The sequence below is a fragment of the Notolepis coatsorum genome, assembly GCF_963971535.1.
Source record: "Notolepis coatsorum genome assembly, chromosome: 4".
Taxonomy (NCBI): domain Eukaryota; kingdom Metazoa; phylum Chordata; class Actinopteri; order Aulopiformes; family Paralepididae; genus Notolepis; species Notolepis coatsorum.
Window position 1 is genome coordinate 36,901,442 of NC_140168.1, and position 27,995 is coordinate 36,929,436.

At 42.3% G+C, this 27,995-nt stretch overlaps 2 protein-coding genes across 2 annotated transcripts in view; one reads left to right on the forward strand and one right to left on the reverse strand.

Annotated features, from left to right (window-relative positions):
- The window catches only part of col16a1 (collagen, type XVI, alpha 1), a gene marked incomplete at its 5' end in the record, with an annotated part of 142,539 nt that extends 117,424 nt beyond the window's left edge, over positions 1-25,115 (forward strand). The window contains 23 exon segments of the mRNA XM_084311911.1: positions 81-134; positions 355-408; positions 517-561; positions 696-749; positions 1,498-1,533; positions 1,664-1,726; positions 4,950-5,021; positions 5,143-5,196; positions 5,375-5,419; positions 14,957-15,001; positions 15,440-15,469; positions 15,471-15,494; positions 15,611-15,643; positions 15,645-15,665; positions 15,785-15,835; positions 16,784-16,873; positions 17,561-17,596; positions 17,714-17,758; positions 19,160-19,360; positions 19,631-19,694; positions 19,889-20,062; positions 21,199-21,276; positions 21,369-25,115. Coding sequence (XP_084168037.1) covers positions 81-134; positions 355-408; positions 517-561; positions 696-749; positions 1,498-1,533; positions 1,664-1,726; positions 4,950-5,021; positions 5,143-5,196; positions 5,375-5,419; positions 14,957-15,001; positions 15,440-15,469; positions 15,471-15,494; positions 15,611-15,643; positions 15,645-15,665; positions 15,785-15,835; positions 16,784-16,873; positions 17,561-17,596; positions 17,714-17,758; positions 19,160-19,360; positions 19,631-19,694; positions 19,889-20,062; positions 21,199-21,276; positions 21,369-21,565 — 1,566 coding nt within the window. The 3' untranslated portion in view covers positions 21,566-25,115.
- A 961-nt stretch (positions 25,116-26,076) lies between these two features.
- The window catches only part of col9a2 (procollagen, type IX, alpha 2), a gene marked incomplete at its 5' end in the record, with an annotated part of 66,022 nt that continues 64,103 nt past the window's right edge, over positions 26,077-27,995 (reverse strand). The window contains one exon of the mRNA XM_084311912.1: positions 26,077-27,737. Coding sequence (XP_084168038.1) covers positions 27,532-27,737 — 206 coding nt within the window. The 3' untranslated portion in view covers positions 26,077-27,531. The remainder of the gene's footprint in view (positions 27,738-27,995) is intronic.

A 27,995-nucleotide genomic window follows, 5' to 3' on the forward strand; every position in this document is an offset into this window, starting at 1 on the left:
CATATAAAATTGACGTTGAATAATGTTGAATATTAAAACAGTCTCCCCTGTTTGATTAAATTAATGTTCTTGACCCTTAGGGGTCTCCAGGGACATCCGGATATCCAGGGTCCATGGGACCCCCAGGACTGGCTGTAAGTTCCCCTCATCCCCCTCATTATTGATTTATTGTGTGGGGGGGGGACAACATGATGGACAAAATGACATGGATGGATGGATGGATGGATGGGTGGATGATGGATGGACAGGCGGGTGACTGGATGAACAGACAGCTCATTTGATGAATATATACGCAAGTGGATTGGCAGAAGCATTGACAAAGTCGATTGCTTAAGTGTATTTTCCTATCCACAGGGACTAAAGGGCGAGCGCGGGACTGCAGGTGGTGCTGGGCAGAAGGGAGAATCGGTGAGCTGCCGGTCATCATTATGCCCAAAACATTGTGCGTGGGAAATGTCCCCGCAGTCAGTGTATTTATAGGTTAACCTCTCCCTCTCTCTCTCTCTCTAAACGCAGGGTTTGCCTGGTAACCCTGGATACCAAGGACAGGCTGGCCCATCGGTTAGTGTCGCATCATTCATCGCTATTATTCCTAGTGTGTCACAGGTCATTGTGTTTGATTCTCTGACTTTCAGCTTTACTGTTTCATCTGCATTGACTACCGCATTCTCTGCCTGGCTGTCATGTTGCTGTAGGGAATCAAGGGAGACAAGGGACCAGCGGGGCCTCTGGGAGCCAAAGGAGAACAGGTATGGACATTGGTCCTGACCAAGCAATCCGATTGGCTGATATTGTGTAAACATATTTAGTTTAAAGCAATAGAACACACAATGCCGTGTCTTATAGTAAATAACATCGCAACTACGATGATCCGCCGCGCTCACCTGTGAGTCGTACCTGCGACCGACTCACAGCCGCAATGTTATTTAACCCAACAAAGTCCCTCTCGTGTTCTATTGCTTAACCCTCCAGTCACCTTTGTCGCAGTTCTGGTCAAAAAGCCTTTTCGTGTGTTTGTGGATAGCGTTGGCTAGATTTTATGTGTATGCCAAAAAAGTTGCTCAGTATCACATCTTGGACTCACATTACAATAACCCATGTTTGTTTTTTAAAAACAATCACTATTAAGCGCGTGAACAACAAGTGTCACACCTTTCACCCTAGTTGCAGAACTGGACAGGTTAGGGTTAGCGTAACCCTAGGGTAACCCTAACCCTAATTTAAGAAATGGTTAAAATCCTGAAAATGAATAAATATTCAATATAAGTTAATAATGATATTCATGAAAAAAAAATTAACAATACATGAAAAAGATATGTTTTACTGAGATCGCAGTTTCGGTCACTAGGGAGACAGGTAGTGTGTTTTTTAAAGGTTGACTCGAGGGTTAAGTGCACACTTACATGAATTGCATGGCTATTTTCTCACCATACAAATCATAGACATGTGCACAGACACAGCTGTCTCAGCCATCACTTTTCTTCTCTCTCTCTCTAGGGTTTCCAAGGACAACCCGGTTTCCCGGGGCAACCGGTGTGTGCATAATAATAATAATAATAATAATAATAACCGGTGTGTACATATCTGTCTCCTCCGGCTGTTTGTTGTTGTTTGTTGTTTTGGAACAGGTGTGGTAACTGTGCGTCACTGGGTCTGTTTTCAGGGTCCCCCGGGTTCTGCAGGCAAAACTGGGAGAGAAGGTTCCCCCGGTCCCAAAGCTGAGAAGGCAAGAACAGATGATCACAAGATTTATGTCTACTTTAAAAGCCATTATAGTAGTATGAGTTGTAGTTGCAATGCAGGTCTCTTGGAAAAGAGATTTGAATGCAAATTGGACTAACCTGGTTAAATACATTTTTTGTTAAGTTGTAGTTGTGCAAATAGTAGTAGTAGTAGTAGTAGTAGTAGTAGTAGTAGTAGTAGTAGTAGTAGTAGTAGTAGTAGTAGTAGTAGTAGTAGTAGTAGTAGTAGTAGTAGTAGTGGCAGTAGTAATAGTGGTAGTATTAATAGTAGTAGCAGTAATTGTAGTAGTAGTAGTAGTAGTAGTAATAGTAGTAACATTAGTAGTAGAAGCAGTAGTAGTACTGGTAGTAGTAGTAATATTAGTAGTAGTTGTAGTAGAGGTAACAGTAGTAGTAGTAGTAGTAGTAGTAGTAGTAGTAGTAGTAGTAGTAGTAGTAGTAGTAGTAGAGGTAACATTAGTAGTAGTAGTAGTAGTAGTAGTAGTAGTAGTAGTAGTAGTAGTAGTAGTAACATTAGTAGTAGTAGTAGTAGTAGTAGTAGTAGTAGTAGTAGTAGTAGTAACATTAGTAGTAGTAGTAGTAGTAGTAGTAGTAACATTAGTAGTAACATTAGTAGTAGTAGTAGTAGTAACATTAATAGTAGTAGTAACAGTAGTAGTAGTAGTAGTAGTAGTAACATTAGTAGTATAGTAGTAGTAGTAACATCAATATTATTAGAAGTAACATTAGTATTGATTATTTGATTGATTGAAAACTTTATTAACAGATTGCAGAATGGGTACAATACGGTACGGCTCAATACAAACAACTGCTAAGAGGATGCAGACCAGAAAAAGACGTTTGTCTTGTTTACATCAGGGTCCTCCATTTTTCAGTAGTAGTAGTAACATTGGTAGTAGTAGTAACATTAGTAGTAGTAGTAACATCAGTAGTAGTAGATGTAACATTAGTAGTAGTAGTAGTAGTAGTAGTAGTAGTAGTAGTAGTAGTAGTAGTAGTAGTAGTAGTAGTAGTAGTAGTAGTAGTAGTAGTAACAACATTAGTAGTAGTAGTAGTAACATTAGTAGTAGTAATAGTAACATTAGTAGAAGTAGTAGTAGTAGTAGTAGTAGTAGTAACATTAGTAGTAGTAATAGTAACATTAGTAGTAGTAATAGTAACATTAGTAGTAAATCAAATCAAATCAAATTTATTTGTAAGGCCCGACAACACACGTTAATGTCTCCATGGGCCGGACACGTCTTCTTTAAACAAGTCAAGAAGAAACATCACAATAAGTCAAGAATAAAACAGAAAAGAAGCACAGCACGATCACTGCTACTCTTAAAGTAGTCAATGATGTCATTGAATCACTGGATTCCAATAAATACTGTGCAGCTCTGTTCCTAGACTTATCCAAAGCCTTTGATACGGTTGACCATGCCATTTTATCGAAGTGTCTACATAAAATTGGTTTATCTAGACAGGCTGTAGAGTGGTTTTCAAATTACCTGACGGATAGATCACAGTGTGTACAGTCTGCTGGTTTATCATCATCTTTCCTCCCTGTACTTAAGGGTGTACCACAAGGTTCCGTACTGGGACCTCTACTCTACTCCTGTCTAATGCTGCTTACCATTTCCATGCTGATGACACAGTAATTTATTGCTCATCTCCCAGTGTTGTGCAAACGATGGAGTTCTTGCAATCTGCCTTTGACATTGTTCAGTCACATCTTACCCAGCTTAAGCTAGTGTTAAATGCTGGCAAATCAAAGTTTATGCTCTTCTCAAATGGGAAGAGACTCCCAGCTGATCTTCCCACACTTGTTACTGCTGGAGGGACTGACATCGAAAGGGTTGCTTCCTACAAATATCTAGGCATTACAGTGGACGAGAACCTTACGTTTAAATCTCACATAGACAAACTTGTGTCAAAGCTGAAGCTTAAACTCGGCTTCTTTTTCAGAAACAGGTCCTGTTTTTCACTTAAAGTGAGAAGTCACCTGATCTCGACCACCTTCTTACCACTACTCGATTATGGTGACTTACTCTATATGTATGCACCTGATCAGTACCTTAGAAAGCTTGATACTGTGTACCATTCTGCCTTACGCTTTGTCACGGGATGTGGAAATCGAGTGCACCATTGCACCCTATATACCATTGCAAGTTATCCATCTCTACAAATACGGCGATTTTCTCGATGGCTCTCTCTGGTGCACAAAGCTCTGCTTAAACTGGTTCCCTCGTACCTAAGTGTGCTTCTGTGCACAAAGCAATATAAGTATGCCCTTCGTTCTCAAGCTGTTCTAACACTGGAAGTTCCCCATATGAGAACTGAATTGGGAAAAAGGGCTTTTAAATATGCTGCTCCTTCATCTTGGAACAAGATACAGGAGGACCTAAAATTACCAGGACTGGTCACCCTCGGAGAATTCAAAGCCATTTTAAAATCCTACGAACTCAGTTCCCTTGGTCAGTGCAACTGTGTTTGATCATTTGCCTGTTTGATAACTTGCCTGAAATTGGAGCTTGATGTAAATGTTTTATCTGTATTTTATTGTGATGTTCTTTTTTATGTTGAAACTTTCTGCTGCCTTGCTTGGCCAGATCGCTCTTGAAAAAGAGATTTTAATCTCAATGATGCTTATCTGGTTAAATAAAGGATTTGATTGATTGATTGAAGAACACCATAAGGTCCAACAAATTTAAAATAAATGCAAATAAATGAATGAATGCATAGTAGTAGTAACATCAGTAGTAGTAGTAGTAGTAGTAGTAGTAGCAGTAGTAGTAGTAGTAGTAGTAGTAGTAGTAGTAGTAGTAGTAGTAGTAGTAGTAGTAGTAGTAGTAGTAGTAGTAGTAGTAGTAGTAGTAGTAGTAGTAGTAGTAGTAGTAGTAGTAGTAGTAGTAGTAGTAGTAGTAGTAGTAATAGTAGTAGTAGTAGTAGTAGTAGTAGTAGTAGTGGTAGTAGTAGTAGTAGCAGTACTAACATTAGTCGTAGTAGTAGTAGTAGTAGTAGTAGTAGTAGTAGTAGTAGTAGTAGTAGTAGTAGTAGTAGTAGTAGTAGTAGTAGTAGTAGTAGTAGTGACATTAATAGTAGTAGTAGTTGTAGTAACATTAGTAGTAATAGTAGATGATCTCCTTTGAAACAAAGCCATTGTCTCTGGGACTTAATGAATAGATATATTTTAGTTGTCTTACGTTCTCTCTGTTTCTCTCTCAGGGTAATGATGGGATGAGAGGTTCTCAGGGACCATCTGGACCACCAGGTTCCTCTGGCCCCCCAGGGCTGATGGTAGGAACATCGTGTGATCGTTGTCTGCCTATGTCCCATTCCGATCCTGTTATAATAATGTATAATAATGTTGCATGTGAATCATTTTTTTTTATTGACCTGTCTCTGTGTGCCGTGAAAGGGCCCTCCTGGCATTGAAGGAATCGATGGAAAGGATGCGAAGCCAGGAGTGCAGGTGAGACACAAATATGGACACACGCACACACGCACACACACACACACACACACACACACACACACACACACACACACACACACACACACACACACACATGCGCAAACAGTATTGGTGGCAGTGATTTTGGACAAGGTTGACATGTGAATTTAAAACTGCCCCCTCCCCCTCCCCTCAGGGAGCGCTAGGCCCTACAGGACCAGCTGGACCGAGAGGAATACACGTGAGTTTCACCTCTGACCTTTGCATGACCCTATTTTGACGTCTCTAAATGATGTACTGTATCTATCAATGGTGTTGGAAAGGAATGATGATATTAGCCAGACATTGGAAGCCATATGGAGGCAAATGTCTCCAGCAATCGCATGTCACCACGATGATTCATCCAGCAAGTGTACAACCCGATTTGATATTAAAATGAACTAAATCTGTATGTATCCATTTTCATTTAGATGGTTCCGGTAAGGCCATGCTCGTGATTATTCTGAAAGTGTAATGTATTTTATGTTATTCCTGGTATAGACACATTGGTAGGCAAATGGCAATTGTTATCAAATAACAGTGGCCAATGAGCTGTATTGATGGCATTGCACCACATCATGAGCATACAGTGAATGCAGGTGGACAACCTGTTCTTTACATGTTATGGAAACATTGAATGACATGCCAAGAGGTAGTATAGTCCTTAAAGGAACCCGCCAACATTATGAGAAATGTGCTTACAGTCTTCTCCAGAGTCAAACAAGAAGATCAATACCAATTTCCTCTCTGTGCGTCCAGTAGAAAACTATCCGGCTGCGAGCAAGCTTAGCTGAGCATGAATTAATTGAAGCAGATACGGACCAGCTAGCCAAGCTGTCGGCCAAAAACACCTCTCCTGGAGTTTTAAGCTAGGCTAGTGGTCCTACTGTCTCAAAAAAGAAAGAAGTAATAACCAGGGGAGTGGACTGTCCAAAAAGACAAGATAAGATATGATAAGATATTCCTTGATTGACCCCCTTGGGAAATGCAGGCATCATAGCAGCATGAGGGAGGTGGGAGGGGTAGTACGGGTATGGGCAGGGTAATAGTAGAAAGACATAAGTATAGGCAATAACATTTGATCTGAATATAGAATATATACAAGAATAAATAATAAATAAACAGTGTAAATATATAACTCTGGATATAAAATATGAGAACAGTAAACAGTGTAATCAAAGGTCCAGATGAGGGTCTGTATACCCTATCAGTTATATCATATGTTACAATAAATATGGGCAATAAAGAATTAAAATCTGAATATACTATGAGTAAGAGTAAAAGTAAACAGTATACACAAGTGCAGTATACACAAGGTACCCTAACTGGCATGTAGTACCCCCAGTACCATGGACCCATTGCAGTTTGCATACAGGACAAACAGGTCCACTGACGACGCGGTCTCCCAGGTACTGCACAACACCCTTTCTCACCTTGACAGTCAGAAGGGGGGATATGTGAGATTGCTGTTCATTGACTATAGTTCAGCTTTCAACACCATATTCCCCACCAGACTGGTTGACAAGCTAATTGATCTGCGTCTGAACTCCGCCCTGAGCGCCTGGATCCTGGGCCCTCATTCATCAACGTGTTCTACGCACAGATCTGTGCTTACCCTGTGCGTACGATCATTTCTAAGCAAAGAGTGGGATTCATCAATTTTGATTTGAACTTGACTCCGTGCTTACATCTACGCACAGGTCAGACCAGGCGTACCTGGCACCCAGTGGTAGAATATATTATTACAACAAGGAAATGAGCTTCTGTGCATAATAACACTGGCATGTTCTGTACGAACCGTAGTTCATTATAGTTCATTGTAAAATAGCAACAGTAGTGTAATTATGGTCAAAACCCTATAAATAGCATTTGGAATAATAGATCTTTCTCTCAGAATGAATGCAGCATGGTTTATATAGCGTTATCGGAATATACGGGGTGTAGGCTACTGACTGACTGCGCTCCGCGTAGCTTGATTGATTGATTGATTGAAAAGTTTATTAACAGATTGCAGAATGGGTACAGTACAGTACAGCTCAGTACATACAATTGTTAATTGGGGATGCAGACCAACTTTCGTCTTGTTTACATCAGGGTCCCCCATTTTCAATTCATCATAAATCATAAAGCTCAACTCGTTATTATTTTGCGCACAGACCGCCGAAACACGGGAACGTTTTGATTATATTTAAAAGGCTTTACGTTAAACGAAACAAGTGGAATTTCGAAGCTGTAAGCAGAATAAGTCATATGAATATAGTGTTCTTCCCCCTTTTTACTGTATAAGAAAGAATAGAAAACGCATTGCAATGACACCATGCAGATAGTGGACAGACTATATGATGGGATTCAAGTTCGCGTTTTTGTTGCTCATAGGCATGCTGTCAGAGTACTTAATCAAACATTCTAGAACATTTGTCGTCACAGATCATGTCCTAATAGAACATAGGCTATGGCATGGATCGTGATATTGTGTGGACTGTTATTATTACTGTACACCGGTACCACCCATTGTGACAACAGCCTTGTGAGTCCCGCACACAAACATGATGGAATTCAAGTTCATGTATTGAAAGGCAGGCGCCTACATCATACATGCAGTGAGATTCATTGTTCTTGTATATGCTCTCGTATTATATTGTTTATATAGGCTACCCAATACTGACATCAAAATAGATTGTAGTATGCCTCTAGAAATCATATGCAGCAGGTAGAAAATTGACGGGAGATCCATCGCGATTTGGATTAAAATTGAGGGGAATCTTAATCCCTGGGTATTAATCAAACAACACGGGAAAAGGCAGTCATATTCCAGCGCGGTCTTTATTAGCCGACAACAAAATAGATGCCTCTAAAAATCATATAGCCAATCGAACACAACTAATAAAGGCATTCATATTACAGCACGGTTATAATGACACACAACCAACGCCAAACAGTGGTCAACGAACGGTCTTTATTAGTATTTTGAGCTGTCCAGGCAGAATTGCAGCAATGGTCTTAGGGAGCCGTTGATATCTGACATCACCGTTTACAAATCCGCCTTTTATTTATCCCATAATACGCTATAGTGTCTTCTTGGTTCGACAGCAGTGAATTCTCCGTGGAGTTTCTCAGGGTTCCGCTCGGGTCAGTCCATTATTTCACATCCCATGGGGGGTGTTTCCTCACTTTCATGACCATATATGGATAATCATGCACGAGCATTGACGGTAGAACAAAGTGGTATTCATCAACACGGAGGAGCATAGAGCCTGCGTACGCAGTGTGTGATGAATCCCGACTTCCCTGTGCGTACACTAGTTCTACATTCCGTGCTTACGTGTGGAAATAGAATAGTTCTACGCACACAATTGATGAATGAGGGCCCAGGACTTTCTGACCGACAGGCCCCAGGCGGTCAGGGTGGGTGGACGACACGTGGTGGTGGGGCTGATCTCTAACAATGACGAGAAGGCCTACCGGGAGGAGGTTGATGTACTGGCACGTTGGTGCCGGGATAACAGCCTACTCCTGAACATTGGTAAAACCAAGGAGCTGATCGTGGATTTTAGGAGAATGCAGCAGGGGACACACAAGCCACTGTGGATAAATGGGGCTATCGTAGACAGGGTGAGCAGCTTTAAGTACCTGGGAGTCCACATCACAGAGGACCTGACCTGATGGACAACTCACATAGACACTGTGGTAAAAAGGGACAAACAGCGCCTCTACCACCTGAGAAAATTAAAGAAGTTCAGAGTATCAGGGAAGATACTCTGCTCCTTCTATTCCGGGGCTGTAGAGAGCATTCTGACTGGGAACATCACTGCCTGGTTTGGAAACAGCACGGCCCAGGATAGGAAGGCCCTACAGAGAGTGATGCGCTCAGCAGAATGGACTACGCGTATTGCACTACCACCCCTGCAGGACTTTTACAATAGGAGGTGCAAATCCAGAGCCTGTAGAATAATGAAGGACCCTCACCACCCCAACAACAGCCTGTTCAAGCTGCAGCGGTCAGGCAAGCGCCTCCGTATACACGCAACAAGAACAGAGAGACTAAGGCTCAGCTTCTTCCCTCAGGCCATCAGAACAATGAACACTGATCTCTCCACACACAAGCACACATGAACACACACATTCACACACAACACAACATTCTGCACTCACTCACACACAAACGCACCACAGGTCACTTTAAACACACAAGAAAAGGACACTTTAAAGGATGGGAAAAAGGACACTTTAAGAAAATAACTTGTGCTTGTTGCATAGTATAGTTAGTAACAGCAAGTATAGCATAGGGACATGGAAGTAAAACTGCACATTGTATAGGAGTGTACATAGGATCCAGTGCCTTTAAGTGATTTATTAACATGTCTATTTTAGTTATCTTATTATTATCACTACCATTCCTATTGTTTTATTGCACAATCGTATTGGGCATGGCCAACCGCATTTCACTGTATGCCCTGGTATGTATGTGATGACTAAACTCTTGAATCTTGAATCTTGAATCTTGATATACATCACACGTTGTAGTCTGTGTAGGTTTGGTGGTAAGAGTCAGACACACTTGTGGTCAGAAACATGGAACCCTTATTTTCAATCCCTAATATTGAGGCATCTTTCGTTTCTTTGGCAATGACATTTTAGAATCGTCAAGCCTGACAAATCATTTACAGATTAAGTGAAATGGGCTAGAGACGAATGTTTCCACCAAAAAGAACAATGTCTCACACTCCTAAGCAGAGCTCTCTCTCTATGCCTGTACATCACAGCCTGCAAAATAGCTCTGCCACAAGTGCCTCAGAACTGTACCCAATCCAGACATCCGTTAATTAATTTGAATGGAAATGCGGTTATAACTTTCAATTGGGTGTATTCCAAAAACATTAAGCTTGTCTGAACATTTATGAGTTATGCAGTGATGTACTGTAGTTATCAGAAAAGTAAACCGACTAACTTTTCTGCATGAGGAAACCATACCGTTATGGCTGCGTTCATCATCGTTTCCATGGACACAGTGAATACGTTTAAGTTCTTATTTACAAAAGAGACTAGAAAATATGGGGGGGGGGACAATAATTATATGATATTATGTATTCAATATGTTAACGGAAAAATAATATGAGTATACAGTAGGTAGCATCTCCTCTTTGGGTGGAAATGTTTGACAGTGGAATGTTGTCCAATTGTCTGCGTAGGAGTTGTCCAATTGTCTTTCAATCAGTTTGTGTGGTTTTGGTCGTTGCAATCAGGTAGGCAGACTTGTATTTGCATTGCTATGAGAAATTAAATGGATATTTAAAATCTGAATCAGGTGCGGCCGGGTGGCACAGTGGACTAAGCGTCTGCCCACCACCACAGAGACAGTGGGATCGAATCCAGCTGTGGTGCTTCCGGGTTGCGTGTATACTTTCCGCAACAGAGTTCGGTTTCCAGGTTCCTCTGATTGGCTGCGACCCTCACGTGACCTGCCCCCCTTATCGCTGCCGCTGCCCCTGCTGCTCGCCGCTGTGTTGCAGCGCAGAGCGCTTGCTTCCTGAGTCAAGAAACGCGGCACTCTGAAACGCGCCACTCTGAAGTCAAGAAACGTGCTGTTGGTAACACCACCCACTTCAATGACAGAGCTCTCTTGTTTAATAATATTGTCGCGTCATCTTAATATGCTGCTTATGCAGTTATCAGCTGTATTTGGCATAGACGCCTGAGTCAAGCCTCTGAGTCAAGAAACGCGCTGTTGGTAACACCACCCACTTCAATGACAGTAGAGGTTGGCGTCAGTGTAAGTTAGTGTTGTGTTCATTCATAGTTAAAGACAGTAGAGGTTGAGTATGTTTTTTTTTTAACAAATGTTTTTTATTTTCCCTTTTTTTACATGAAACAAGATAGACAATACAGTAACAGTAATAATCAATGATGAATTACAGGACAATAACAGAAATAATAATAACAATAATGACAGTCCAGTAATTAAATCAGAATGAAAGTAGACTAAATGACATAACAAATAATAAATACCAACCCCGCGTCAGAGACGAAGCCTGTCTCCTTGTCATCAATGTATGCCTTTCAAATGTTAAATGATAAATGATTAAATGATACACACTGAAATCTACGCTCTCTCATCCTGCTTTCCACAACTCCTATACTTCCTGAGTAACGCGCCCAACACTGCTTAATGGTTGTTTAAATATTTTACATGTTTTGATGTGAAAAGGGATGCTGCACTTAGCGCTGACTGAGAAAGTAAACATTACAGTTCTACTTTATAAAATGCTAATTGTAAATATGTTTCAGTCCACTCCACATTACAGTTGATGCGTGATGCTGCTGGGGCGGTCGTTTCTTGACTGGCGTTGCATAAGATTTACATTTAGTCAGCTAGCTGATAACTGCAAGCAGCATATTAAGATGACTGCGTTTCTTGAACAGCTGATAACTGCATAAGCAGCACATTAAGATGACTGCGTTTCTTGACTCAGAAGATGACGCAACAATATTATTAAACAAGAGAGCTCTGTCATTGAAGTGGGTGGTGTTACCAACAGCGCGTTTCTTGACTTCAGAGTGGCGCGTTTCAGAGTGGCGCGTTTCTTGACTCAGGAAGCGAGCGCTCTGCTCTGCAACACAGCGGTGAGCGGCAGCGGCAGCGATAAGGGGGGCGGGTCACATGGGGGTCGCGGCCAATCAGAGGAACCCGGAAACCGAACTCCGTTGCGGAAAGTATACACGCTTCCGGGTTGGCCGACCGTCCATACTAACACAATTGGCAGTGTTAGAGGGTGGGAAACCCGGCGAGGGTGGGTCCTGGTCGTTGTAAACAGCGACTCCTACAGTTCGGTCGGGGCGCCTGCACAGCAAGGGAAGGATCTAAGAGAGGTAGTGTGACCTTCCACACGTTACACTCTCCCAGTGAGAGTCCGCGCTTCCAGGTGAAAAGAAGTGGTGGGCTGGCTACACATGTGTCGGAGGAAGCATGTGATAGTCTCCGCCCTCCCGGACCGACGGTAGGGGGTAGAGTGCGCAACGACCAGGAAGGGGATTGGGAATTGGCATAACGACTAACATTGGGATAGGAGAAAAATGGAAAAAAGGAGGAAAAAGATAATAATAAAAAAAAATAATCTGAATCAAGACATTTAATTTTTCCATTTAAAGTGTAACTAATTGTCGGAAATTGGTTTTAAGCCATAAATATTGGATCTGATTTGTTTTCTTCTATAAAAAACTGCATTTAAAACAAAAATAGTGCTTGGAAAAGTACTTGAAAGTCCTTGAATTTCATTTTGCAATGTCTGTGGGAACCCTGGGTGCACCACAACGAACCAGAAATTGTATTCAAACCAAGGCACTGAGGTTTCCAATACTGTACAGAAAGCCAGTCAGCCTCGAAGACTATTCATGTGAGTGGAAACACACATGCATAATCACCTAAAAGGTCAATGGCACAGCTCTTGAAAATGTGCCGTTCATGTTCAATTTTGGTCGAGTTAATAGGAAAACCTTACAGGGTGTCGCGCGGATCCTTAAAAAGTCTTAAAAGGTCTTAAATTTGTTTATCAATAATTAAGGCCTTAGTTTGTCTTAAAATGTCTTAAATCCATTTTCAGAGGTCTTAAAAATGCCATAGAAAGGAAAGATAAAATGCCATGTCATCTTATGTTTTATTATGAAATCTGGGGGAAAACTGTTAACGGGAGATACAGTTTGACTTTATCAAATCTCCGATCTCACACGCTGTCGCTGAGTTCTGTCTCAGACACCGGTGGTGCGGCGTCTGCTCATTCCTCCAGCCCCTCCCGTACGCATGTAAACACGGGTCTAGTCTAGTGAGACGGGACACGGGAGGGACGGCGTCTCATTGAGCTAACATTAGCTTAGCTACCGTTACAAAACGACCCAGTCAACTATTCACTTTTAGTTTAATACATGATGAGGCATTGTCTAACCGAACGGTATCTAGTCGGCCAGCTACCGATAGCTCCTGACATAAACAAACGCTCCACAAAGTCTAGTAGAGTGTATGATACCTGTTAGCTGTTAGCTGTTAGCTCACGTTAGCGCAAGCTAGTTCACTGTTCAAAACGAAATGTCCCATTGAACTAAATAATTCACTGAGGCGTCGTATTAACGTTATATATCCGGCTAGCAGTAGCTACAGATAGCTCCTGATATCAATGTCTTATAACACTGATTAGATGCGTATTCGAGCTGAGGGCTTGTGAATGTGATTTAACGTTATACCAATACTAGGGTCCAGCTGCAGCGCCGGAGAATCCTTGCCGTAGCTTGAGGCTACTCGAGTATAGGTCCAGCTGCAGCTCCGGATAATCCTGGCCGTAGCTGGAGGCTACTAGAGTACACACAGACAGTGGAGCTTGTTGCGTGGTGGCCATGTCTCGCAGATAATACAAGTACAAGTCTAATTATATAATATATATATTTTATAAAGTTTTTTTTTTTATATAAAATAAATTTTAATTTCTTTTAATCAAAAACGATCGGTATCGGTATCGGTCGATATGGCTCACGGCCGGTGATCGGTATCGGTGGCAAAAAACGTGATCGAGGCATCCCTAGCCCCTGGTATATTTTGTATAGCTATATTTGCTATTTATGTTTGGTCACCCCTTTGTTGAAATTCATCCAATCCAGTTACTCCTTTAAGTTCAAGATTTTTAAGTTTCCAAGTTATGTTTTAATAAACATCTTTGGACCAATGTGTCCCTAAACTTAAACTAATTGGTGTCGTTGAATGATTTTTGTTATTGTGAAATTGGTATTAAATTTAATTCTGAGTGGCATTAAAAAGTCTTAAAAAGCCTTAAATCTGACTGGGCTAAACCTGCAGATACCCTGCCTTAATAAACCACGCACGTTTCTTACAATTATCTCATTGCTCGAATTTCTGGTGGTTTCAACGATGGCAGGAGGAGTTATAGTTTATTTCCTTAACACAATCCTACCGTATGCAGAGTCATCCCTCAGGCCTGTCAACATCCAAACTTTAACTTGGCTCCTGGCCTCTGATATTCTCATCCTGTCTGTGTCATTTACCAGCCAGTCAGTGAGATACTGGTATAATCACAAACTGCACTACCGCACTGCGCTTCAAGGAAAAAAAGAATTGATCGGTCACCCCATTTCCCCCTATCTCTCCCCCTCTCTATTTCTCTCTCTCTCTCCCTCTATCTCTCTCTATCTCCCTCTCTCCCTATATCTCTCTATCTCTCTCTCTATCTCCCTCTCTCCCTATATCTCTCCATCTCTCTCTCTATCTCCCTCTCTCCCTATATCTCTCTATCTCTCTCTCTCTATATCTCCCTCTCTCCCTATATCTCTCTTTCTATCTCTCTTTCTCGCTCCCCCCCCTATCTCCCTCTCTGTATCCCTCTCTATATCTATATCTATCTCCCTATATCTCCCTCTCTCTCTATCTCCCTCTATCTCTCTTTCTATCTCTCTTTCTCTATCCCCCCTCTCTCCCTCTCTATATATCCCTTTCTCCCTCTCTCTATATTCATCTCTCTCTCTCTCATCTCTCTCTCTCTCTCTCTCTCTCTCTCTCTCTCTCTCTCTCTCTCTTCTCTCTCTCTCTCTCTCTCTCTCTCTCTCTCTCTATATCCCCCTCTCTCTGTGTATCTCTGTGTGGTTTCCTTGAAAATGTGTTCATATCAAAATAGAACATTTCGGGATGAGTGTCTGAATTTTGATGCAGTCTGAATGTAAGTCTCTGTTTGTCTCCCCTCAGGGCTTCAAAGGAAAACCTGGTCACGTTGGCTTCCCTGGACAGAAGGTTAGCCCAGAGAAACTCACTGTATCACACTCATCTGCCTGTCTGTCTGTCTGTCTGCCTGCCTGCCTGTCTACATGTCTAACTGTATGTATCTCTACCTGTCTGTGTCTGTGCCTGCCTGCCTGCATGTCTGTCTGCCTGTCTACCTGTATGTGTGTCTACCTTCATTTCTGCCTGCATATCTACCTGCATGTGTGTCTCTTTGTCTGTATGTCTGTCTGTCTGTCTGTATGTCTGTCTGTCTGTCTGTCTGTATGTCTGTCTGTCTGTCTGTCTGTCTGTCTGTCTGTCTGTCTGTCTGTCTTTCAGGTTTAGTGGTAATGCTGAGGCAATGTGTGTATATACTGGGTATTTCAGTGATAAGTATTGCACGCTGATGCGTGGGTGCACCGCACTACATACCGATAAAACCCACTTGACCCCGTCTCCTCCCACCAGGGTGAACCAGGACCAGTGGGGCCAACGGGACCCGTCGGGCAGACCAGGACTAGAGGTCAGTCATCATCAACTGCACCGCCATAAATTATGCAGACGAGGCATGCGTTGCATATTACACTCAGTCCTTCACTATGGATCTTTCCTGTGTATTTAAATCTGTGACCCTTTCAGGGCGATTCTGGAACCCCGGGACCTCAGGGACGTCCCCGGACCCTCCGGACATGTTGTAAGTTCATGACCTTTGACCTCTGGGTCGCTCCCAGTTCATTTTCTAGTTGTCAATAGTGTGATGTGTTTTGCATGTTGGATGGTAATAGATGTGTGTTTTCCTCTTTCTCTCAACAGGGTCCCACAGGACCAGCCGGACCCCCAGGACCCTCTGGCGTAGCGGGAGTGGTGAGAGAGAGAGAGACGGGATGGAACATGAGAGATAGGAAGAAAGATCAGTTCAACGCATGTGGATCATACGCTGAATGAGCAAAGAATAGCAGGGAATCAGCATGGTCCAACTTCCATCTATGTCTCTCTCTCTCTCTCTCTCTCTCTCTCTCTCTCTCTCTCTCTCTCTCTCTCTCTCTCTCTCTCTCTCTCTCTCTCTCTATCTCTATCTCTATCTCTATCTGTCTCTCTCTCTGTCTCTCTATCTCTGTCTGTATGTGTCTCTCTATTTCACTCGCTCTTGCTCTCTCACCCTCCATCTATCTCTCTATATCTCTCTCCCTCTATCTCTCTATATCTATGTATGTATGTCTGTCTCTCTCTCTTGCTCTCTCTCTCTCTCTCTCTCTCTCTCTCTCTCTCTCTCTCTCTCTCTCTCTCTCTCTCTCTCTCTCTCTCTCTCTCTCTCTCTCTCTCTCTCTCTCTCTCTCTCTCTATCTCTATCTCTCTCGCTATCTCTCTCTATCTCTCTCTCTCTCTCTCTCTCTCTCTCTCTCTATATCTCTCTCTCTCTATCTCTATATCTCTCTCTATCTCTCTCTCTATCTCTATCTATCTCTCTCTCTCCTCCTCTCTCTCTCTCTCTCTCTCTCTCTCTCTCTCTCTCTCTCTCTCTCTCTCTCTCTCTCTCTCTCTCTCTCTCTCTCTCTCTCTCTCTCTCTCTCTCTCTCTCTCTCTCTCTCTCTCTCTATCTCTCTCTCTATCTCTCTCTTCCTCTCTCTCCTCTCTCTCTCTCTCTCTCTCTCTCTCTCTCTCCTCTCTCTCTCTCTCTCTCTCTCTCTCTCTCTTCTCTATCTCTCTCTCTCTCTCTCTCTCTTCTCTCTCTCTCTCTCTCTCCTCTCTCTCTCTCTCTCTCTCTCTCTCTCTCTCTCTCTCTCTCCCTCTATCTCTCTCTATCTCTCTCAGGGTGTAAAGGGAGACAAGGGCCAGGGTGGAGACAGGGGTCTACCAGGGATGTCAGGACTCGCAGGACCACCTGGGCACCCCACTGCAATACACCAGTACTAGAACCTCACACTGCAATACACCAGTGACTAGAACCTTACACTGCAATACACCAGTGACTAGAACCTTACACTGCAATACACCAGTAACTAGAACCTTACACTGCAATACACCAGTGACTAGAACATCACACAGCAATACACCAGTAACTAGAACCTTACACTGCAATACACCAGTGACTAGAACATCACACTGCAATACACCAGTGACTAGAACCTCACACTGCAATACACCAGTAACTAGAACCTCACACTGCAATACACCAGTAACTAGAACCTCACACTGCAATACACCAGTGACTAGAACATCACACTGCAATACACCAGTAACTAGAACCTTACACTGCAATACACCAGTGACTAGAACCTCACACTGCAATACACCAGTAACTAGAACCTCACACTGCAATACACCAGTAACTAGAACCTCACACTGCAATACACCAGTAACTAGAACCTCACACTGCAATACACCAGTAACTAGAACCTTACACTGCAATACACCAGTGACTAGAACCTCACACTGCAATACACCAGTGACTAGAACCTCACACTGCAATATGCCAGTGACTAGAAACTCAAATGTTTAAATTAACTAATCGCCTATGATGCTAATGGCTTAACAATATGTCCGTCATGCTCTCCCCCCTTTCCCATCTGTCTTTCCTTCCTTTTTTAGGGAGAGCCAGGCAACGACGGTGCCGCTGGTCAAGATGTGAGTAATGTTTTATTGGGGGTGTTGTGTTTGTCATCGTTAAAGTATAATGAGATTATATTTAGTGCCTTTACATCTTAATCCTCTTTCACTGAGCTTGTCACTCTCCTCTAATAGGGAACAGCAGGTCCATCGGGAGAAAATGGGCAGCCAGGTGCAAAGGTAAGAGCAGTCTTTATTATGGCACATATCCATGTATATATATTACCCCACCTATTTCCTCTGCGAGGTGAACTCTTTCCGCAGACACATTTTTTGCTTCTGGAGCAAAAAAGGCAACACTCCCAGACCCCACGCGAAGGTAAGGAAAAACTCACTAAAAACCTAGCAATAGGAAAAAAGCACCACAGGCAATTTGGAGGGGAGAAACCTTAGAAGGGCCCTTCTTAGATGTCGGTGATAGTAGTGTTGCTATAAAACAGGCAAAACAGTTGGTAAGCATGTACATATACGTGTAATGAAACACAAATAAGTACATGCAATTTAGCAACTGGGGTACATAAGAACATTTTGAAAGATTGAAAATAGAGCTGATGACGGATCCATTTGAGGTATGGTGGCGGCGTAGAGATGATCGCATCCTCCCGGCCATCATCACGGGACGTCCACCACTCCGGTCATCACCACGAGACATCCACTCACAGGGAGACGGGGAGACGGGGACAGGCGTTAGACAGTTTGCGTGTTTGTGATGGGCGGACATAGCAATAGATACATGTACGTAGTAAGCATATGTGAATAGAATAGATACATGTACTAAGCATATATGTGAATAGAATAGAAGTACTTAGCCCAGCAATTAACTAGTTTATGTATTTATTATTTTACTTTTCTTGCTCGTTCATCAACACTCGCTGAACACGCAGGTTCACTGCCCTGTCCACCTCCTCCCGCTATCCCACCCTGGCCTAGGCGCTGCTCTGGCTCGACCCCTGTAGCCTCGGCAGAGGAAACGGCAGCTTACAGTAAACAGTGGATATGTGATAGAGTTATTCACCAGCGCTGGGATAATGCTATTAGGCAACGAGGAGAGATGCTGGATGAGGCTATTCGTCACCTTGACAGCGCAGCATTGTCAGGGCTTTTAGCAACAACAGAGGGGCAGAACAGAGGAAAGAGACAGGGGAAAGACTCCTCTATTCTTCTCCCACTCCTCTCTATTTCCGGATAAAACACATACACATTAGACGTCCATTATATGCTGCTTTGTCCTCGATAAATCATCGTCTCTGCGAGTCTACAGGGCCGCTCGCTTTTTTGGTTCGGTGTGTGTACTCACACAGACAAGAGTGGAGCCCACGCTCCTGTGTGGGAAGCGAGACAGATGTTAGCTCCAAGGGATGAAACATGGATGCCTTCCCTCCGACTACTTCCTGTCCTTGTTGAATAAACAAACTGGCTCTGAACCAAGTCTCATACAGTACATTACGATATGAAGAACTGTGTGTACTTGACTTTTGTATGACATTTATCCCCTACCCACTCCCGCTCTCTCTCTCTCTCTCTCTCTCTCTCTCTCTCTCTCTCTCTCTCTCTCTCTCTCTCTCTCTCTCTCTCTCTCAGGGTGAGGCAGGGGCCGCAGGACAAAGGGGCTCTCCAGGTGAGCGAGGCAGGCCAGGACCCCCTAGTGGTGGTGCAGGAGGGTACCACGCGAAGGACGCGCAGCCAATGATCGGCCCAGCCGGACCCAGAGGGGAGAGGGGCAACAGTGGGTCAGCAGGCCCCGCCGGGGCTAACGGATCCCCGGGATCACCCGGATTTGATGTGAGACACTGTGACGCGTGCCACATGTTTACAGTAGTTTTAAAATGGCACTGTTATTTACTTATTTACTTATTTTCTGTTCAGTTATGAACCATGTGATCTTGTATTGTGGTACTGGTCCTGAGACCATTCTCAAGGCAACGGGTTATCAAGGAACAGTCACCAGTTCCTTCATTTGGTGAATTCGTTATTTTAATTAGTGTTAATTATGATCTGCCTGGCTCAACATTCTCCCCTCTTTCTCTTCTTGCCTCGTCTAACCGCAAAAAGGCTGTGGTCAATTACGACGACATCAAGAGCTACATCCGCCAGCAGGTGATCAAGATCTTTGACGGTGAGAACATCTCGTTGTTTTTTTTATCTGTGATCGTCACTGATCACAATACGCTACCGTTTTCCAAGGTAGACCAAAAGTATCACCTGCGTATGTGTGCGTTTCTTTTTCCGTGAATGCATAATTCTGCTTCCCTTTCGTGTTGTGTTATTGTTGTGTCCTCACGCTTGCCATTGTGTATGCGCCCTCTCCAGAGAGAATGGCATACTACATGTCTCGTATGCAGATGCCAGAGTCAGTGGCATCCCCGGGTCGGCCTGGGTCTCCAGGGAAGGATGGCTCTCAAGGTATGCAAGGGTCCAATGGGGTACCCGGTCTCCCAGGACAGATCGGCCGAGAGGGCCGGCCTGGAGGCCAAGGAATTCCAGGTGAGAAAGAACGTCCAGTCTTGCCAAATGTCTTAACTAGTGCTGTCAGGCGATATTTTTTTTTATGTAATTAATGACAGGATTTGTAATTAATAAATCAAATTAATCGCATTTTAATCGCATAACCGTTTTAGGCCTGCTATTTTATATTCTATAATCATATTTCAAATTGCATGTGTCCGGATGGCAGAATTCAGTACTACAAAACCTTCTGTTTGATTATCTTCCCTTTATTGATTTGCTTAGATTTTTCAGGTCTGGTAATTTTTAGCATGGTGTTATTCGCAGTCAAAAAATTAAAAATTTAAAAAGAATTGAATTGATATTCTCATTTGGTTCATTACAATTGACTCTATCCTAGTAACAGACACAGTATTTCTGACACTGGGAATACATTCCCTGAGATCCATAGATGTCCCTAGAATCAGATACCAAGAAATTGCAAATGGACCATTTAAAAAATAAAGTTTGTAAATGTTTATTCTATGTTCTTATGGAATGAATGAGATTTTTTTTTTAAAGAAAAATTATTTGAAACGATTTTTATTAAAATGTAAAAACAAATTAATTCATTTTGAGTTAATTTTCATAACGCGATCATTTGCTGTGTAATTAATTCATATAATTAACGCGATAAACTGACAGCCCAAAACAAAAGATGTATCCTAACTCCTCCATGACACCATGACAATGACATCAGAGTGTGCTACAGTATACGTGTGTGACTATGTGATCAGGTGGGTTGTTGTTTTACATGGCTAGAACATGTGATCAGGTGGGTTGCTGTTTTACGTGGCTAGCACATGTGATAATTGGAGTATGTGATGTGTATGTCTCCCTCTTCTTTTAAGCTAATGGGTGGCATGGGAAGTAGTATTACAAAATGTAGGAAGGCAGTGTGTGGTTGAAATGCCGTAAATCAGTTGTTTACATAGAGCTATGGGGCTAAAACACTCCCACTAAACAGATATTATAAAAAGGCTAATCCAGGTCATTGACTGAATTTAAATTTAAATTCCAGACAAGGCATATCGGGTGGCTCTAGCCCTCAGTCAGCCCTAATGAGTTACCAGACTGCATAAACATAGTTACCGTGTGACGAGTGTGATTATAAATGTGTGAACCTTTGCCTGCAGGTCCACGAGGACCCTCAGGAGAAAAGGGAGATAAGGGTATTGGAGAGATGGGAGACTCCGGACCTCCAGGAGCGCCAGGTAATAGCCACTCCGCTAGCTTGTGTGGATCCACGATAATATTGATAATTGTCAAATGGTGAGTAAATGCCCTTCCTCTCTGTCATTCCCAGGTGTCCCAGGCTCTACAGGCTATGGTAAGATGGGACCCCCTGGATCCGTCGGCATGCAGGGCGTTCCTGGAATCCCAGGCCCTGTTGGGCAGACTGGTAGTAGGGGTCATGATGGGCGTTGTAACCCTGGGGACTGTATGACCCATCAAGTAGAATACAGCCCCAAGGGCCCCCCAAATGTCAAGGGCCCTTGGTAGAGGGATGGAGGAGAGCGAAGCAGAGGAGAATGAAGCAACAAGACAAAGGAGAAGACAGGAGATCGAAGCCAAAGACCAAAGACCACAGTAAACATTTCTCAAGAGGGGAAATCCACCCTAAAATAGAATTCACATACCATACGTTACTTCCATGCTATTGTACAGCTCAGTTTTCATTTGTGAATATGAACAAGTCTTTCCTTAATGAAAATTGTATTTTTCAATTGTGTTGCATTTTTTAACAGAAGATATGTTGAAAGAAAAGTACCAAAAACAAATCAAATGATACATCTGAAGGTGAAAAATGCATACTCATGACATTGATATTCCACAATAAGCAATGTATGACTGAATTAAAACATCATTGTACTGTATCTTTAAGCTGAATGCTAGAGAGACAAGCCTATTGAGCCCTAGAACACTATGACAGTACTCATGGTGATTTCATGGGTATATGGCTACATCTTCTGATTCAGAGCTGTAAAGCCCTTCATATAAATCAAAGAAATCTGGATGTAACATCTCAAAACAAAAACACAAACAAAAAAACACACATGAAGGCCGGCACTAATGGTGCATTCCATTGAAGTAGGAACTCAGAAAAATACAATACGGAACGGCCCTCTAACTTGACATGGTCTCTCAATTCCGGACTTTTCCGAGATGCCAGTTATCTGATGCCACATCAAGTCGGCGGCATGCACTATAAACTGTAAACAACGCTGTTTTCATCTTTAGACGACAATCGAAGAATTGAATCCAACATGCGCTAATTCAACACCGTTGCTCAGCACATATTGAGCACAATACTGAGCGGAAGCAGCCACACAAACACTAGCTTGTGGGGTCACCGGCTTCTCTCTTAGATAAACTACATATTTTACATCTCTATGGTTTCTTCCTCTGTATTTCCGAGCTGGACATTGTAACGGACTGAGGTCGTAATTCCAGAATCTCAACCAGGGGCTTCCGACCTCCAACTTTCAATGGAACGTGGGGTAATTCATTGTCAACGCACCGACTCCGAAACATGTCACTTGATGACATCACAATTTCAAGCATCGATGCTCTGATGTCCAGCTTAAGAAGACAAGTTGTCCTTGTTCATAGATTAGACTGAACTGTCCAAGACCACCGGGACACCACAGTGTACGTTCTGTATTAGGGTGTATTTTCCCTTTAAATTATTCCACAAGATGAAATACTGGAGCACCTTTCAACAGTTGAAATTGTATAAATCTATAAATCCACAGCTGTCCACTGAACTGCCTGAGTAGACATCTCCAAATCTCTAGGAAGTAGTCATGTTGGCTCAAGTGCTGGGAAATGACAAAACAGCCTGAAGAAGATGACTTGTTTCTCTGTTGACCCACATTTGTTCCCTCTTCATCATTTATACGTTTTGTCTTGAGCTTTCTTTTTTTGTTTTTACTGTCCACAGTTGTTAACAAGATATCTTGTTAGGGGTAGTTATATTAATTAGGGGGCCAGAGAGAATTATTTTGATCAAAAACACGGTTGAGGGTTATTATCACGTCTTAAACATCCTATGTTATTTCTTCCCTCTGTGACAGCATGAATAATTCATTCACAAGGCCTGTTTACCTTTTTACAGGATAGAAACAAAACCAAGTCCTCTGCGATGTAACAAACCACCACAAGCCTAGCAAACCACAGGGTGGTTTATTTCTAATATGCCTACACAAGCCTAGCTAACAACAGCGTACTCTCTTTCTAATACGCCTACCACAAGCCTAACTAACCACTGCATACTGTAGTCTCTTTCTAATACGCATACCACAAGCCTAACTAACCACTGCATACTGTAGTCTCTTTCTAATACGCCTACCACAAGCCTAACTAACCACTGCATACTGTAGTCTCTTTCTAATACGCATACCACAAGCCTAACTAACCACAGCGTGATCTCTTTCTAATACGCCTACCACAAGCCTAGCTAACAACAGCGTAGTCTCTTTCTAATACGCCTACCACAAGCCTAGCTAACAACAGCATAGTCTCTTTCTAATACGCCTACCACAAGCCTAGCTAACAACAGCGTAGTCTCTTTCTAATACGCCTACCACAAGCCTAGCTAACAATTCACAACAGATAAGATAAGATATTCCTTTGTTGATCCTCTTGGGGAAATTCAGGCGCAGAATCTGTTCTCTTTCATCTCATTTATAACACTGAAATATGAAAATATGTTTATTCTATCTCTTCACATATTAACTTATTGATAATGTATCATTATCACAGTGTTATAATCTGTACATTATCTTGTGAACACAATGTATCTTATTACAACATTATACCGTAGTAGGCTACTTGCAATTTCGACATGTTTTGCGACAATTTTAATTAAATGAAACATGAACTATCTTGTGCTTAGACATGTTGAATCACACTATGATACCAACATGATTTCAGGCCAACGTTATAATGTCACATACTGTAGATTAATTCACTTAATTTCAAGTGTAAATTTGGAGGTGGGTATGATGGGAGAAAAAAATTGCTGTGGAGTTGAAATTTACATACAATTATTATTATTCCTGAAATTTAAAACACTCATAAACACAATTCTATCTGTTTTAAATCACACCCATTCAACCCCAATGGCACCCCTTATCAATATAACTACCCTTAGATATTCTTCAGTGTACCCAGGACAGGTTCCAAGATAATCTCTGCATGTTTCTTCTTAATTGGCTGTATAAATATCTTCTATATTTCCTCTTTTCTGTCAAGGAAACCATAAAATAAGGAAGGGTCATTAAGTCACTGTGTAGCGTGTGAACGCACATTGGTGCCAAGTGTGAAAACTTTCAGTTCGGATGACAACAAGTTGAATGGTATCAGCCATCTCATTGTTAACGACCTGTCATTTAACAGGTTATTACCTCTGCATTGTTAACTACCTAACGTTTGATATGTTAATGTGTATATTTTGAATTTTAATACAGGCTTCAATAGAACTGGCACCACGCAGAGCATAGAATGCTGGTATTCTGACGTGCTGACCCTTCTTTTATAGTTTCTTTGTTTTCTGTGCCTCAAACCATAGAAAGAGAATGCGTATCATTTTCATTGTCTTGGTCCCTCCACGCTCACATTCTCCTTCCAATCGAACACATTCACACATTTTGCTCTCACGTCTTGTTTGGTGTGAATGTGGTCGATCCCATCCCAATGTTCTCCTCTCTCTTTCCGCTTGAATATGTAATACATATTTTGGATCTGATTTGTAAGAAAAGCCCTCCAGAGAGATATCTGTAGATGTCAGATGTGTGTCTGAATGGTAATCACAGATCTGTAGCCTGTTTTGTACATATTTTATATTTATATATAGTGGCTTTTTATACTTGTTTTTCTTTTGTTTTTAAAGGCATACGCATGACTCGCCAACGAATCTGTCAAAAATCTGTATACGCTTTCAAAATGGAATAATGTGTTTTGTACGGGACACATGATTTATGAGAGATAAGTACTTTTGTGTCTGGACGCATAATTGTTTTTCTTTTTTATAAAATGATGTACCAATTGAGTTGTTGGAAGGTCATTATCAAGTGTCCTTTTTTTTTAATAGCAGTCTTTATTGTAAATTAAGCCATTTTTAAAACACATTTTATTGCTTTGCTTTTCCAAAGTAGCTGTTGTTCCCCATCAATATAGATAAGCAGACACTTGATCAAAATAATGTAAACTTGAATATAGTCGATAAACCACTAGTACTGTAATGGAACACACCATGAACCACTCAGTCCTCTCAATTCTGTGTATGGAAACAAGCTCAAATCTGAATAGAATTAATCAGAATCATCAACCCTGTCCCACCGTACAGTACAAATGTACGTGTGCGTATGTGTGTTATTTTTTTAATGGGAGCGTCATCACGGAATCATAAAAACTGTTAACTGTTGCAGAGCTTCAGGTAGAAGACCTTGAGTCTAGCGCTCACATCTCTAGTTTGTCACGATTATACCACAGGAAATGTTCCACTATATGTTTGCTCCAAACACTTACAGTATTATAATATAAAACCCTAGAGTAGAACGGTCACGTTAACCAGACTGTAGCATACAAAATATTGTTTTCATTCTTTAAATTCCGGGAAACAAACAAAAAAAATTATATATATCACTCATCCACACTCTCATTTGTGTATGTGCTGGTGTGTGTCTTAATGTGTCACTTCTGTCCATGCTATCGTGTGCCTAAAGATGTTTTTTTATGAAACCTTTCAGAAAAAAGATACTATTTGAAAGCAGAAATGAATTATGTGTGTTCTTATTTTCTTTCCAAGAAATAGGTCTGTGTGTGTGAGTGTCCTACTACTTGTTCACCAGTGTATACTTACAATTCCTGTGTCAGGCACTGTGAGAGAGGTTGTGGTCCTGGCAGGGAAATAATGTTTTGGGTCGTTTTTTTTATTTCATTACTGTGCTCGGCACTGAAAAATGTTCGGCACCTGTAGTCCTGGCAGGGAAAGAATATTTGACAAAAGCTGAGCGTCTGCAGCTTTGGGAGCAGGATATTTTATTACACGCAGCAAAGGATACTGGAAGTGATTCTGCCAAAGATTCAGGATAGGAGAAATTAAATCATACGCAGCCAAAAGAAGCTAAGCTTAGCTTAAGAGATTTTCTATTCCCCCACATGATAGAGAAGAACATTGGATTTTACAAAAGGTTCCTCTTTATTGGTTCGGGTTGAGCTGAACACCCAGGAAATAAAAAAAGAAAGAAATCTTTTTCTTTACAGATGATTCATATAAAGAACAATAAATAGCCTTTGTTGAATGAAAATAATCAGTCATATTATAGAAGTGTTGACGTCCCGCTGAAAGCCGACAGTGGCATTAATGGCCTCCGTTAATGGAAACAATGATTATCTTACAAAAGCCTCGACATCTTGTGGAAGAGCTGACAGTGGCACATTCTTACTGTGACTGATTATGGGGGGAGAGAAAAAGTTATTTCTGTGGAAACTTTATTACCGACTGAATTCATTAACACAGGGTATTTTTTTTCTTTTCATAGCCCATTCACTTTTTTTTCCTTCTCTACATAATAATCAACACACATTTACAAAGATTTACAGCACTGCATTGTGGGAGATGGGAGTTGCCATCGGGATATGTTGTTGCCAGGCAACAAGAGAAAGAGATAAAGCTAGTCGTTAGTTTCTAATATGAGACTTGTGTAAAAAAGGGGGGGCGGGGGGGTGAAGCAATGTACACACGAGGTAAAAAATAAAAAGGACTGGGATTTCAATAAAGCTTACAGGTGACGGGGGTTCAGGAATACATCTTAACCAGGTACAGTACAGTACTGAAGATTCATTTGGATTGCAAATATTTATTGGACCTTTTTGTACACTTGTAAAGGCATCAGATTTGATGTTAGAAGAGATGTGTGTGTGGGGGGGGTGTTGGCATTTTCAAAACATTTCAAACGTAATATTGCATATATAAATATACCATTCAAAGTGACCGTGGTATCAAATGAAAGCACCAGTCAGTGGACTCAACGTCGGGTGTCTGATCTTCTCAGCCCGTAGATAGCCTATGGCGTGTAGATGGCGGAAACCAGTTTGCATATCTCCCTGTTTCATTGTCAAGAGGAGGGGGTGGGGTATTGGGGATGTGACTGACACTGACACCATCCAATGTTGAAGCAGAGCTTGTGGATTCAGGTGGATCTGTGCAGGTGAGTGGCTGTTGATATTGGAGTGTATCAGATCGGAGTGTTTCACAACCTCGATCAGTCAGAACTTACAAGTTGTCAGTTTCAGGGGGGGGCAACATCAGTCACCATAATATCGCCCCCCACTCCTCGCTCTCGATGTTGTCCAGCTGAGAAGAGTGGTCTCTTTCTCCTTCTCTCCCTCTATCTCTCCTCTCTCTCATTATCCTCCCTCTCTCTCCGTCTTCCCGGTGGTGTGGGTGGAGAGGTGTGACTCTAGATGTTGGGTCCTTTGATCCTTCCCGCATCCATTAGTCTGGGGGACGTGTAGGCCGAGGCCGCCAGGCACATGGCCGCCTCGCAGAACCCTGGCAGACCCTCTGGACCCGCCTTACCGGGGCGACCGGCCTCTCCGGCCGAGCCCTGGGGTCCTCTCTCGCCTGGCCTGGCGTCGCGAGCCACGCCGTCGATGCCGGGAGCACCTGAGAAGGGAGAGGAACGGCGGTTATTTTGATTTCCATTCCGCCGAGGACACGGTGTGCGCGAGCGTGTGTCTACGCACACGTTTATTTGATTGAGTGTGCATTATAGGTTATTTTGCGTTTGAAGTGTGTGCACTGTTGCGTTCCTATTTTAACTTTTCACGATAAGCAGGAGCTGCGAGCCATCCGACATGAGAGCATCTGCTAAATGACTGAAGTTAATGACGCCTTTAAAATGCCTTTGAGCGGGCTCCCTCG